Source organism: Phascolarctos cinereus, unplaced genomic scaffold (assembly GCF_003287225.1).
Source record: "Phascolarctos cinereus isolate Bilbo 61053 unplaced genomic scaffold, phaCin_HiC Scaffold_9;HRSCAF=440, whole genome shotgun sequence".
In the NCBI taxonomy this organism is placed as follows: domain Eukaryota; kingdom Metazoa; phylum Chordata; class Mammalia; order Diprotodontia; family Phascolarctidae; genus Phascolarctos; species Phascolarctos cinereus.
Genome location: NW_027556402.1, coordinates 212,703,353 through 212,717,610, shown reverse-complemented (window position 1 = coordinate 212,717,610; position 14,258 = coordinate 212,703,353). Strand labels below are relative to the sequence as shown.

The window sequence follows — 14,258 nt, the reverse complement described above, 5'->3', positions numbered from 1 at the left end:
TATTCAAGTAAAGCCAGAAGAGAAAGAAAGCATTGAGGCCAGGGTCACCCTATTAAAGTAACTAACAAGTCACCTGTTCTTCCCAGTCTGCAACCAATAAGGGGTCTGTGTGGGAGCTTCAAAGTACCAAGTGCTTTCAGTCATGTACCACCATAGGACTGGGAGCAGTGAGGAAGCTCCTTATGCCCAAGTGCTGAGGCCCAGTATCCCCAGAGTCCCGTTCCCTGGGGTGGCTCCATTTCCCTTCTCCCTCCCTCCCTTTTATAGTCTGTCATTCTAGGAAAGATGATGCCTATTTTTTCTCATGCGTTAAAGGTATGTGAAGGGAAAAAAAATATATGTGTGTGAGTGTGTGAGAGAGAAACAAACATAGGAAGCAAGAGAGGAACTGGTTTGATTACAAATGTTAGTGAATCAACCCACTAGTGAAATTCGTGCCAGTCCCATTAAATCCAGGAATCCAAATGAATGACTAACAGGTGAAGGGATAAGTTAATACCAAGCATGTTTCCTACAGAAAATGAGCAATTCTGTTTCCTTTTAAAATCTTATTTGGGAAGCAGCATGCAGTGGTGGGAAAAGCGCTGGAGTAAGAGTCAGAAGATCTGGGGTGCGTCTGGGGATACACATGCTGTGCAGAGTTGGGTCAGTCGCTTCTTCATCTCTAGAATGGAGATAATAATACTTGCACCATCTATCTTACAGGGTTGTTGTTGTGAGAAGAAGACTTTGTATATGTTAAAGCGATCAGGTTAAACTCAACTAGAAATGGGGGCCATTAATCTGTACATAAGGATCCCTGAGGGCCACATAGTGACTTAGGTTTTAAGATGTAATATTATCTGTGTTTTATTGTATTTTAATCTATTTTGTTAAGTATTTTCCAGTTGCATTTTAATCTGGTTTGGGCTGCATTTGGGAGTGTTGTAGGCTACATAGGGCCCAGGCCTCTGCTGTAAAGCATTATGTAAATGCAAGCTGTTATTAACATTTATATCATGTAATTCACTTGTTTCTGATCACAAAGGGTAAAGATCAGGAGTAGGGGGCCTGTGGCCTCCAGGCCACATGTGAAGTTTGGATTCAGTCAAAGGGCCATCATTGAGGATCTAGAGGACCACATGTGGCCTCAAGGCTGCAGGTTTCCTACCTCTGGTAAAGATGATATGTAACTGAATCATAGAATCTCTGAGTTGAAAAGGACCTTGGAAATCATCTGGCCCAAACCGTATGAGATCAATTATCTCATCTACAGTATCCCTGCATAGCCACCAATGAGCCATTGCTTGCCATTTTGTGAGGTGACTGTTTCCACCTTTGGACAGTTCTCAGTATTAGGGAGATTTTCCGTAGAGTGAGAGGAAGTCTTTTGCCTTCTAACTCTGGGTATGAAGTCCATTCACCAAAGCTGATTTTCTTCCTCAGACACTAATGAGTGTAGCATCAGTAATGGAGGCTGCCAGCAGACCTGCGTGAACACCATGGGAAGTTATGAGTGCCAGTGCCTTGCAGGTCACCAGCTCCACTGGAACAAGAAGGACTGCATGGGTAAGGCCCACTGCTCGTGCTTCCTGCATCCACAGGCTCTGACTGTTTGACTAGAAGGTGGTGCAGCAGTGGGCATTTTCACAAGTCTTGATCCTACAGCTGTGTAGAGTAGGTTGCCACATCTTCCATGCCTTTCGTGCTTCATACGCCATCCGTTGCTTAAAAATGGTTGAGAAACAGGAGATACTTTGTAGGATCTCTGGTACACTCTCCTGTGTTTCTGTCAGGTGTGTGCTTCTGTTTTCTATGGGGCTTCTCTGTATGAAAAATAGCCCACCTAGGGCTGTTGTCCTGGGGTGTGAAATGGAGCGTATGCCTCTGGTTTCTTCTGGCTTCTTCTTCTTCCCTGACCAGAGCATTAGATGGAATGTGCTTTCACATGTTCATGTTTTTGTCTTGTCTGCCATCATTTTCAACTGTAGAAGTGGTTTTCTGTTTCCATACATATTTGTGTTTTGTCTTGTTTAGAAGTAAAGGGATTCCAGCCGGGTAACATGTCCCCCAAAGTGTTCATGAGCTGTACTAAGAGTGGTGGAGTGGATAACTGCTTCCTAAACTGTCCCTCAGATGTCCACCTCTCTCCAGGTGAGTGATCAGGTCTGCCTCACCCCCACCCCCAACCCCAAGGCAGCTTTACCTGAGGCAGAGATAAGTAGATACCTGCTGCAGAAATAGACCACTCTAACCAAAGTGCTTTTTTTTTTAAACATGGAACTTTCTTGGCATCTTGTCTAAATAAACCTCTTTTACTTTAGGACATAGATAGCAAAGGCCAGAATGATTTTAGTTTCTGTAGGTAGGGATTTTAGCTGTGTTACCTATGTGTGATGTGTCCTTATGTGTAATTGTTGAATTCTGTGTTCTGCTTGTTAGGATATCAAGATGCCTACTCTGTCACCTGTGGTGCCTCTTCTCATCTCAGGAGTCGACTACATAAATCTAATGATTCTGCTTTATTGGGTAATTACCAAAGCCGCACATTCTATAACAGTGCTCAGTATTTTCCAGGTAGGCTGACAGGGCCATGTTGTTGTGAGTTGACCACATTTTATCTGTAAAATGAGAATAATAATAATATAATAATAATAATAATAATAATAATAATAACAATGATAATTAATAATAATAATCCCTGCCTTATCTACTTAATATGCTTGCTATGAGGATCAATTGGGATAATAGGTATAAATATTTTGTAAGTCAGAAAGCATTCTACAAATTCAGGATTTTTTTCCCCTTAGAAACTTTCCTGCACAAAAAGAACATTTTATAATTTTCCCTTGCCTGTGGTCTTCAACCTATTGAGCCCTCAGATACTAAATGCTTTTAACCCACACCATGCCTTAAATTTCTGGCCTTATCACATGGAGTAACAGCTGACAGTTTACAGAAACTTCTCAGTTAGTGATCAGGACTTCCTACAAACCCCCAGAGAAACTGGTGAGTACACAGGGAACACGTGTGCCCTAGCACACGCAGAGGCTCACAGAAATTGGCACAACTCAGAAAGAGACAGTAATGGAATTTCCCAGACCCGGTCTGGCTTTTAAAACTTTTACCATATGGTCCCAGCCTACCCTTCCAGCCTCAGCCATCCCTTCTCCCAACGCGGTCTGTGGCCCAGCCAAGCTGACCTTTTTGCCCTTCCTTATTCATGACATTCTCATGCCCTCTCGCCAGGCCTTTGCACAGGCTTTCCCTCTTGCCTGGAGGACCCTCCCTCCTTGCCTCTGCCTCTTAGAACCCCTAGTTTCTTTAAGCTTAGCTCAAACACCAGTTCCTGCACAAGGGCTCTTCTGGTCCCACCAGGCCCACATGCCTCCCTCTGGAATTGCCTTGCAGTTATTTTAGACAAGCTTATGTGCTCATGCTGCCCCCCGCTCCTATTCAGTGTAAGCTTGGACCGTTCTATTGTAATATGTGTACCCTTGCCCCTTCGCCCTGTGCTGGCACATGGGGGGTGCTTAATCAGTACTTGCTGATTGATTGATTGACCTCTGTCAACTTTGAGTATGCACTTACAAGCTTGTATAGCCTGAGAAGTCATGTAAACAATTGTCCCTCACTCCCCATATTGCTCAAGAGCTCTTGTGGGAGCAGGTAAGCATGCTTGCAAAGCAGTCCAGGCAATTTAAATAGCATCTGGACCTTGGAGACCTATCCTGAAAGCGCAGGAAGTCTGCCTAAAACCCTGCCCTTTCCCAGAACATGGACATATGGGAACTAGAGGGAACCCAGTCACCTGACTCATGTCCACCCTTAGAGGTGGACTGAGTTCAGTACGTTTAGTTCCAGTAACATCAGCCTTGCTCTTAAATTATGAAACCATCTTCTCTCTCTGTGCCAAAGCCATGGGAAGGCAATGGGCATGTTGACCTGGTCCTTTCCCGTCTGATACACATAGGCCTGCACTTTAAAAATGGTCTGTCTGGTTTTTTTATGCTTTTCTGCAAGGGAATGGCTTGTGAAATTTCTGTTTTGTCTTTTGCCTTTAGAGGGTTCATTTTTTTTTTCAAATGTCAGAGAAGTCTTGTTGACTTCTACAGACCCTGTTCTAATTGGGACTGTGAAGACATCCTGACTTTTCAGAAAGTTACAAGATGCTTTTCTCATTTGTAGCTTTTCCAGTACTTTTTCTGTCATATTTGAACTTTGGATTATCTTTCTTTCTTTGGAAAATTTGTTGATGCATTTATTTTGTTCCAGCAGACGCTTCTCTATAAAGTTCAGTCCTTCAAGAAACAATTTTCTCTGGATTTTTTTTTGAAGTGGAGAGATATGTATAGCTTTACAAGCAGACTTTTTCTGGCTCTTATCAACAGGATTCTGGTGTCTAATAATCCAGTTTGGGTGTTAAATCAACAACTAAGAGGTTTAGCTTTTTCTCAGGCTAAGGATAAGATAGCAAATGCAGAAGTCTGATGTTTTTAAAGTATTAAAAATGTGTAACATGCCCTTTCTCAGTGTTATCTGGTCTTTTCATTCCTTTGCCTTTGAGGGTAACATCTCTCACTATTTCTTTCTGAAGATGTCACCATAGTCAGGACAAATGTCACCTTTAGGCTGAATGAAGGCAAATGTAGTTTGAGAAAAGCTGAGCTGCTTCCGGAGGGCCTGCCATCAACAATACCAGGTATGGATGGACATGTCTCCATGGAGCAGGGTATCTGACATTTGGAGCTCACCTACATGTTTGGGGAAACTAAATTGGAGATTTAGATATAGCAAAAGGCCCATCTGAAGATACTCTTGTGCTTGAATTCAGCTTGGTTTAAGGATAGTGATCTTCAATTGGGTGACGACATTTTGGATCAGATCATAATTTCTCCAGAGGTTCTTTTTACAAAGCTAAGGCCAGGGGCAGTTAGGTGGCACAGTGGATAGAGCTCTGGCCTTGGAGTCAAGAGGACCCGAGTTCAAATCTGGCCTCAGACATTTGACACTTAGTAGCTGTGTGACCCTGGGCAAGTCACTTAACCCCATTGCCTAGCAAAAAACAAACAAAACAAAGTTAAGGCTGTGTCAAAGGTCTTGGTGCAATTTTAAGCACGAATCATTTAAAGTAAAGTAGTTACTTCTAAGTAAATGAAGCAGGATTTGGAGCTAAAAGAAAAAAGATTAAGGAAGAATACAGTGTGTAATTCTCCAGTTGTGTCTTTTCTTGGAGAGAGAGTGGCCTCCAGGTCCTGGCTTTGGCTGGTCCGAGTCAGACTAGCTAGCTACCCCTTCCTCCGTTTCATGGGAGGGAAGATCTTTGGGGATCCTAAGGTAGAAACAGCAAGGGCTAGTGGGACCCAAAGACCCTGTGTTGGGAATTGGAGAACCTAGGTGCAAATCCTGGTGGGGCCATTGATTAGTTTTGTGAGTTTAGGCAAGTCACTAAACTTCCCTGGGCCTTTGTTTCCTCAACAATAAAGTGGGAATAATAGTACTTTCACTGCCTGTTTCACAGAGTGGTGAGACAGGCACTTTGTAAACCTCAAAACACATGTAAATGTAAGTTATTATCATTTATTTGCACACAAGCAGTTGTGATAACAAGCTGAATTCCAGGGAATTGGCAGATACTCTAGAGCACTGGTACTGTTTTCACATTTAGATTTCTGATCAGTAGGAAAAACCTTTTTTTGTCAATGGAGTGACTTCTCAGGAGGATGAATCAATTTAAAAATGATCTGATCCAGGAGGCTCTGTCTCTTTTAGGTGTGAGCAAAGCATTTATATGTATTGTAATCTCTTGATGTCTGGATTTTATCATTTGATCCCTTAAATGCTTTCATAACAAAATGTTTATTGGCACCATAGTGAATGTTCTGTTGATTTTGGTAGAATTTGGCTTCCTGTAATTCTGTTTTTTTCATGCAGAGAAGTACAGCTCAGTAAAAGAGGGCTTCCACTATGTAAACCTTACATGTGGCTCTGGCAAGCAAGTCCCTGGGGCCTTTGGCAGACCAACCATGACCAAAGAAATGTTTATCAGTGTTGACTTTGAGCTTGAAGCAAACCAACAGGAGGTGACAGGTTGGTTTGAAGTTTCCCCAGGTGCAATCAAGGCTTCTCCCAGCTTGTTTCTTATTTCTTCATCTTTCACTTTTCAGCTTTCTTTACAAAAAAGTAAAAATAATGAAGTATCTCCTTTTTCTTTTTTCTTTTTTTTTTTTGCCTCCAAGCTACATTGATTTGGTTTGGAAGCAGAAGGATTTTGCCTTCCTTACAAGAACCCAAAGTTGACATTTTGTGATTGCCAAATTTCTGTTTCATTTGAATGCTGCCTCGTCTGCCAGTACCACTTTCCCACAATGAAGACTTTTCCCTCCTCTATCTAATATTTTAGTTTGGGATGTTGGCATTTCAAACTGGATGCTGCTGGGTGTTGTGGCTCCTGTGCCCTTTCCATGTTGCTCCTTACCTCTTACTCTTGATTCTATAGCATCTTGTGATCTGAGCTGTGTCCTGAAGAAGACAGAGAAGAGATTACGTAAAGCTATCCGCACCCTTCGGAAAACAGTTCACCGTGAGCAGTTCCATCTTCGTTTGTCGGGAATGGATTTTGAAGTGGCAAAAAAGTCCCCTAGAACATCTGGACACCCTACAGAACCCTGTGGCTTGGGGCAAGAGCGCAGAAAGGACAAATGTGGTGAGTGGGCTGGCTAGGAGCCTTCCTTATTATATAACGCATCCATAATCTGTTTATGTCCCCAGTTAGAGACGTGAGTCACAGACTAATGAATGTTAGATATAGTAGAAGAGAGCGAAGGTGAGCATCGTCCATTGTGTGAGGGGAATTCAGCTGTGTTCAGAACAAAGTGGGCCAAGGTGAAAAAGGGATTGTAATTTCTATACATTATCCTTAAGACAGAGAAAATTATGTAGACTTTGATTTCCTCATAGAACATCTTGTAGCTTATCTTTTGACCAAACACCCATATAATAATAGGAAGAATTTACCACTGGAAGACAGGAGTAGAGTCAGGAGGCATGGTGGATAGTCCAGATAATAAGGGATAGCTGGTTTGGGACCAATCTCCAAAATGGAGGTTCTGAGAAGAACTTACCAGTGGGCGATCTAATTATTATATGAAAAAGTTCTTCCTGGACCCTCCCTTTTGGGAAAGGGCCCAGACCAGCCATCTCTCCTTCTCCAAACTTAGTCCTCGTGTCCCTCAGTGAACATGTTCTCCTTCCCTCATCCTTGCCTTTCAGCTCCCCTTTTGTAATTTTCCCTTCTTTAGAATATAAGCTCCTTGAGGGCAGGCACTGTTTTTCTTTTTCCTTGAATTTGTGTACCCAGTACTTTGTACAGTGCCTTTCACATAGTAGGTGCTTAATAAATGTTAATTGACTAACACATATAGTACTATAGATCCAACCTCAGAGGCAACCAAAGGGTTACAAAAGTCCTTAAAGTGAATGCTGAAGAGAGAAACCTGGGTTGTATTTTGAAACAAAAAGATGATATTTTTAGAATTAAACACTGAGCACTGCACTACTCTTTCAGAATTATTTTGGAGGCCCTGTCACTGGGGTCATGTTCCCTTTGTAATGCATTACACAGTGGTAAGTATCAAAACTTGGTTACTTGGTTTAAGAGAAATTAAGACAGTCTGACAATGAAAGAGTCTTTAGATGTAAAGACTTTGGTCCTCATTTCTTAGAAAATCATTAAAAGAAGTTCCAACACCTTTGGCTGATTAAGGAGAGCTGAGATGCTAAATCTCAAAACAACTATGATCAATTTTCTGCCTGGGGCATGTACCATAAAACCCATTCCCTCAAATCATCTTTTTCAAATGGATTCATTTGGAGGGAGGGAGACCCCAGGACACCTTAAAGCTGCTGCTCTGGGAAGGAGAGAAAGAGACTGGCCTAGAGCCAAGCTGTCAATGAGCTTGCCTGGAGAATGAGCACATGGAGCAGCCTCCCATCTTAACTAATTATTCTTGGTTGTTTTTAAGCCACTGAAGGAGTGTACGTTCTGTCAGGGCCCTCTAAATGTCAGCGCCCCTGTCAAGACCTTGGTTATCCCACTGTGTTATCCTTATGTCATTATCATAATAACCTTAGAAAACACACTACACCATTAAATTATAGGAGAGATTCCCATAATCTTGGCTTAAACCGATCTCAGAATCCCGATACCTCTGAACAGGTTGCAAGAGAAGTTCTCTTTTCTTACACTCTAGGGGAAATGACTTAAGGCACAGGCTTCGGCTTTCCCCAAGTGGGGGAGTAGAGAAGTACTCCATGTACAATGTAAATCAGTCATCAAAAGGTTGTTTAGCATTTCTTCTGTGTAAAAGAAATAAACTGCCAAAGACCCAGAAGCACCCACCCAGCAACACTAGAACTTATAACTTTTGTTAGATACTTCGGGAGGTGATGTAGGACTACCCGAGTGGCATTGCATTTCACCATGGCTCCGTACTGTCCAAGCATGCCCCTCCAGGTCCCACTCCTCTGACAAGCCAGGCTGGGGCTATAGCTGACCCACCTTTTGGGGTCTTTTCCAAGAAGAGCCCTTGCAGATATGGAGGGGGCACTTGCCCTCATGCATCGGTCCCTATCTGAGAAATCCAGAAACTTCTGACCTCTTGAATGTATAAGGCTGCTTTTAAGGGTGGACACATGTGCCAGGATTGCTGTTTGGTCACCTCTGGTCAGGCAAGAAAACCCAAAAATGCAAGGCCCAGGCTGAGGCTTGCCTAGCAAGTTCATGCACTAGATGCCATGTGTGAAGAGTTTTTCATGTATGCCAGGCTAGGGAGGTGGGGCAGCCCCTTCCCTCACCCCTCACAAGAAGCCTAGGGAGTTTCTTGCTACTTTGGAGAACTGCCATAAGGAAGAGAGAGAGTGGAGTCATTCCCATTTTAAGGTTCACCAAGGGGGCTGATCCTGTCTGACTAGGCCTCCTGCCACCATCTTAAGCCTCTTTGGAGTAGAGGAGCCTGCTTACCCTTGGAGCCCCATTCCCCATACATGCTCCTTGGGATGCATTACCTGATACAGGCTGTTTACAGATTTTTGCTATTACAAATACAATAGGTGCAAATATTTTTGGTACTGAGAGGTCATTCTTTTCTTTTTAGGTGTCTTTAGCCCTAGTAGAAGAGATGCTGGCTCCAGAGATTTGGTCAGGGCTGTGATTCATTGCCCATTGCTATATGGCTCTGTTTGTAGTGTATTAGGGAGTTATTTCCCCCAATGTCCTTATCTCTAGAGGATTTTGCTATTTTTGTGCTGCTTTTGGGGGGTAGCTTAAGGTTGTCTTAAATTATATTCCTCTGCTTCTAAGGAAATCTCAAATTACCATCTATTACACCTATTTCTGGAGTTATATTTTCCCCAGTAAGTATAAATTCCTTAAGGACAGGGACTATTTGATTTTCACCTTTATATCCTCAAAATCTAGTAATAGATACATGCTCAAAGTTGAATTGAATTGAACTGGTGAACTGAACCCAAGGGAACTCACCTGATGAAATCTAAAGCTGGGTTTGTGTTTGTTCATTTTGCTTTTCCAAAATAGAGTGGAAAGCAACTCTCTCTATTTGCTCAGCAAATTCTCAAATATTCCTGCATTATCCCAACTGTCTTTCTTAAACAAAAAATAAAACCGGTTAATTTTTTCCTTTTTAAATACTAGGTGTGACCATTTCCTATACATTTTCTTTTGTCTTAAAAAATAGCTCTTATATACATAGTACTTTATAGGTTACAAAGTGTTCTTCCAACAGTCCACAAGGTATCTGTCCCTTCTACTTTCTGGGGTTCTGTTTATAAAGTTGTGTGTTACAAACAAGCCATCTCTCTCTCAGTCCTATCAGAGTCAGATTCCCCCATCCAGCCACCCACCTTTGTTAGATTGCTTTTGGAGGCTTTGTACGTCAGTCCGTGAGTCTCTGTGACAGAAGCTTGGGGAAAACTGATTTCTCAGGCCCCATAGGCCAAATCCTAATGAGAATGTTGCTGTAATGCTGCCTGGTATATGTTGCTCAAGTACAAAGGTCTGAGGATAAGGGTCAGATGTTATCTTAAGAGAGGCCTAATGACCATGACAGCTTATTCAGGTTGCACAGTGTATTTGATATGTAGCTGCCTGTGGTGAATGAATGTGTCTTTAAAATGCTTGTCAAAGTAAATTAGGTGGGGCTTTGTTTTGTTTGGTTCTTAATGAGGCAGAGTGACTTTTTCCCAGTAGCTCCACTTGCCATAGAAGGATTTGGGAAGCCTGTTTGGGATCAATTGCCCTGATTTCAGCTTTAAAGATTTCATACCAAGAAGAAAATCACAAGGAATCAATGGTTCTATATCTTCCCTTTGTGCTGAGTAGGCTGCAGTGCTGGTTCACGCTTAAGGGAGAGGACTTGTCAGAGGGAGGGAGCTGGGGTGAGGGTCAGATGCTTTAGAAAGCAGTTGACACTTTTCCCTGTTCACCTTATATATTCAATATAGGACTGAGCAGGTCCCTTGGTTTTAAAAGAAAATGTTCATGGACAGTTGGGTTTGTGAATTGTCGGGGGGAAAAGTGACTGTAGTTTAAAGATATTCTCATTTGCTTTGTCTGATGGGATTCATAGAAACCGGAATGATGAGCAAAATCTGCATTCTGCTGATACTGTATAAGGGTCAAACCAAAAGAATGGATGGAATCTGACAGGATAATTAGATCGATGATCTTTTTCTTTTAGATTCAAGACATGGTTTTTGGTGGCTGCCAGAGGAAGGAACTTTGCTCTGGGCTAACTGAGGAAAGAGGAAGTATGTGTGTGTGTGTGTGTGTGTGTGTGTGTGTGTGTGTGTGTGTGTGTGTGTGTGTGTGTATGTGTGTGTGTATACACGCGCACAACTTAACTTACCAGGCATATATGCAGCACCCATTTCTGGAAAGGTCTCCTGCCTGTCTATCTTCTAGTCCAGCTCACTTGTCTGATGGGTGAATCTCTGACAAGTTTACCTAACCTTGCTTGAATATCTCTAAGGCAAGGAATTTGCTTCCTTCTGAGACAATGTGTTCCATTTTCAGACAATTTTAATGGCTAGGAAATTCTTATATTTTGGTCTGAAATCTATCTTCCTTTAACTTCTTTTCGTTAGTCCTAGTTTTCTCGAATGGAAAGAAGTAGTGGACAATATTTTGACTCCTGACACCTGATCAGAAGTGTTTTCTTTTAGAGATTTATGTACAGTAAGACCTCACTGACTTGAACATATCTTTTTGGAAGTTGAGATAATTGAAATAGGGGTTGATTTGAAAGTTGCCTTTGCACTGCCTATTAAAAGAGGAATTTGTGGAGCAGTGAAGAGTAGTGCAAAGGATAACCCATATTTGAGTTGAAACTTTTCAAATATATTTGAAACACATTAAAAAAATGTAAAGATATCATATTACCTTCTTGAGGTGTAAAGGTTACCCTTGGATTTTCAAAGAGCAGGTTAGTAGAGAACAAAGTCTGGCAGGTCTCACCCAGCTGAAAAGCCTTCAAATATGGATGTAATTCCTGAAATGCCAAGTTTGGAGAGAGAGGCTTATCACTGGGTCGGCCACAGCAAATGATCTTGAAGATCACTTTATAAGTCATAAATTAATTGTAATTTATGTCAATGGGAGGAGTATCCAGACTAGTAAAAATGTGGGCCCTTGAAATAATACCAAGAATAGCACGTTTTAGAGCTAAAGAGACACCATTTAGAAAATAATGTTTACTGATAAGGTTTTAAAGAAAGTTATGAATGAGGCACGGTGGTGCCCATCTGTAATCCTAGCTACAGCATCAACTAAGTCTTGTATGTCTCTTGAGTTTGGTAGTCCTAAGCTCAGGTGTCTAAACTAAGTTTGGTATTGGTTGGGTAGGCCCCCAGGAGCAGGAGCTGCCTGAAGAGGAAGAAGTAGCCCAGGTCAGATGAAGACTGAGTTACCTGCATTTTGTTTCTTAACTTGACCTGACCAGAATAACCCAATTTTTTCCCCCCTAAAAACATATTTATAATAAATTTTAAATTTTAAAATAATTAGGTGCTTTTAATATGATCATACAGATTTGTTGTTGAAGAAAAATATCTGTTATTTTGGGTGATGACAGTTTAACTCTTAATAAAACTGGTATAAAATATTCCTTAGAATAAGACCAAGCTATGATATTTCCCAGAGATCATGCAGCTTTATGTTGCCTTAAAATTATTCTCCATTTGTTTTGCATACATAGATTTTGTCTTCCCAACTAAACTGTAATAATAATTATGTACCTAGACATTGTCCCAGGTTCTTGTTGCTGCTTCCAGATGGTTTTGTTCTGGTATTAAAGATGCCTCAGATATATAGCTAGATGTGAATCATTCTTGTGTACAAGGTAGAAGCATCCCTATTGACACTATATTTGAAAAACATAGAGTTATGTCTAATCACGTACCTGACCTGTGGTTTTAGCCTTGCCCTTAAAATAAAGAACAGACAGGCTGAGAGAGAGAGAGGGAGAGATTGATTACATGTGGGGAAGAGCAGCAGACATAGTCAGACTCAGTTCCCTGTCTTTCTGTGAGGCCTTGCCATGGAACCATGTGGCCACAGAATTGTCGTTGGCTAGAGGGAGTGGTAGAGTAGTGAAGATTCCTGGGCTCTGGAGCAATAAAAAATAAGTTAGTTTCTAAACAAGTGATAGGATATTCAGGACCAAGCCTCCCAAAGAGGAGGAATTTATGGGATAAAGCTGTCAGTAAACCAAGCATTATGGAAAGAAGAAGAGTTCCTGGGCAACACTGGACAGCCTAGACCACACTTTCTGGAGAGAAGATAAGGGATTCTTTTACTAAATGGAGGATCTCCAGGACCAGTCAGAAGCTAGAGTCAATTAATGGATGGAGCCATGACGTGGAAGAATAAACCCAGACCTTACTCCATCTATCAGTGAGCTCATAGACCTAGACAAAAATAAATAGAGTGTTAATTAGATTAAATGGGAAAGAAATATCCAGGAAATATTAACCAAAAAAAAAAAGCAGGAGAAACAGAAGCCTTGAAGGGAGCCTGATAGAAAAGTCAAGGGAAAAAAAAGAAAAAAGGAAAGGGATTCAGTATTAAAAGGAGCCTGAGAGATCAAGGAAAGCTGGGGGAAGGTGTGGAGTTTGCTTTAAAAAAAATAGTGGTTCTCTTGCCTTAGTCCCTGTGCTACCCTTTTTATTTTGTTTTCATGTCCTCTAAGGGCTTACCTCTACTTGTGACCCTCTGCTATACCTGAAATCATAGAGTTGCTGGAGTGGATCCTATAGGCCATCATATGTTGTAGGTATGAGATCTGGGCCATGGAAAGGCACTTTGTCTTGCTTAGAGTCAAATAACATTAAGCAGCAGAGCCATGGATAAAACCAAGGTCTCCTGGCTTCCAATACAGTTTTCTGGATTGGACTGGACTGACTCTCATGTTTTCTGTAAAAAGGGATTTTTAAAAAGTCTCCTTTATTGATTATGTAGATAGGAACAAAGCAGTAGGTAGATAAACTCTGATCTTTTCTAAAACATTGCAGTCAAATTTTACATGCATTTGACTATAGTTGGCTAGTGATGCCAAGTCAACATTTGAGTGAACAGTATCTTCCTCGTAATAAGCCATGCAAATATGTCTTTGCATATTGAGGAAGCAATTGAAATAAAATGCTGTTCCTTTGACAGTATATAGGAAGGACTTTCTGACAGAAAGCTGATGGACTCAGAGCTCAGAATAAGACATATATTTTTGGATGTGGCCAATGTAAGAATTTATTTTCCTTGACTATGCATATTTGTTACAGAGATTTCATTTGTTTTTTCCTAAGGGAGAAGAAAAAGAGAAAAAATGGTTTTTTCTTAAATTTTTAAAAGTTAAATTTAAAAAAATCTGATCTATTAGAAAGAATGGTTTTAGGGGAGGGAGGCATTTGGAAGGTATACTTTAGGAAGTGGAGGCCTGAAAAAATAAATGAGTACACGACGTTTTTCTTATTTCTAAGCCACAGGGATATTGGAAGACAAGAGAATGAAAGGTTTATTTCAGGGCACCAACTATGAAACTCCTGTCTTTTCTCACTGACCCAGTTAGAAGTAATATTTTCAAGTGGCCAATTCTACTTTAATGTTTTCTTACATTAAAACAAAACAAAAAACCTGGGCAGAGACTGCAAATAAATCCTATAGTCAGAGGGATCCTGCAGTCCCCATGATTAACCAGGGCCTTTCACAA

At 41.2% G+C, this 14,258-nt stretch overlaps 1 protein-coding gene across 3 annotated transcripts in view; it reads left to right on the top strand.

The window, feature by feature from the left end:
* SCUBE2 (signal peptide, CUB domain and EGF like domain containing 2) overlaps positions 1-14,258 on the top strand; it is an 88,035-nt gene that overhangs the window by 41,070 nt on the left and 32,707 nt on the right. Inside the window, exons 8-13 of one of the 3 annotated variants that reach the window (XM_021002000.2) lie at positions 1,426-1,548; positions 2,020-2,133; positions 2,422-2,556; positions 4,577-4,681; positions 5,914-6,069; positions 6,479-6,685. In XM_021002000.2, coding sequence (XP_020857659.1) covers positions 1,426-1,548; positions 2,020-2,133; positions 2,422-2,556; positions 4,577-4,681; positions 5,914-6,069; positions 6,479-6,685 — 840 coding nt within the window. Of the gene's footprint in view, positions 1-1,425; positions 1,549-2,016; positions 2,134-2,421; positions 2,557-4,576; positions 4,682-5,913; positions 6,070-6,478; positions 6,686-14,258 lie in introns of all 3 variants that reach the window. The other 2 variants (XM_021002002.2, XM_021001999.2) reach the window with 2 other exon arrangements.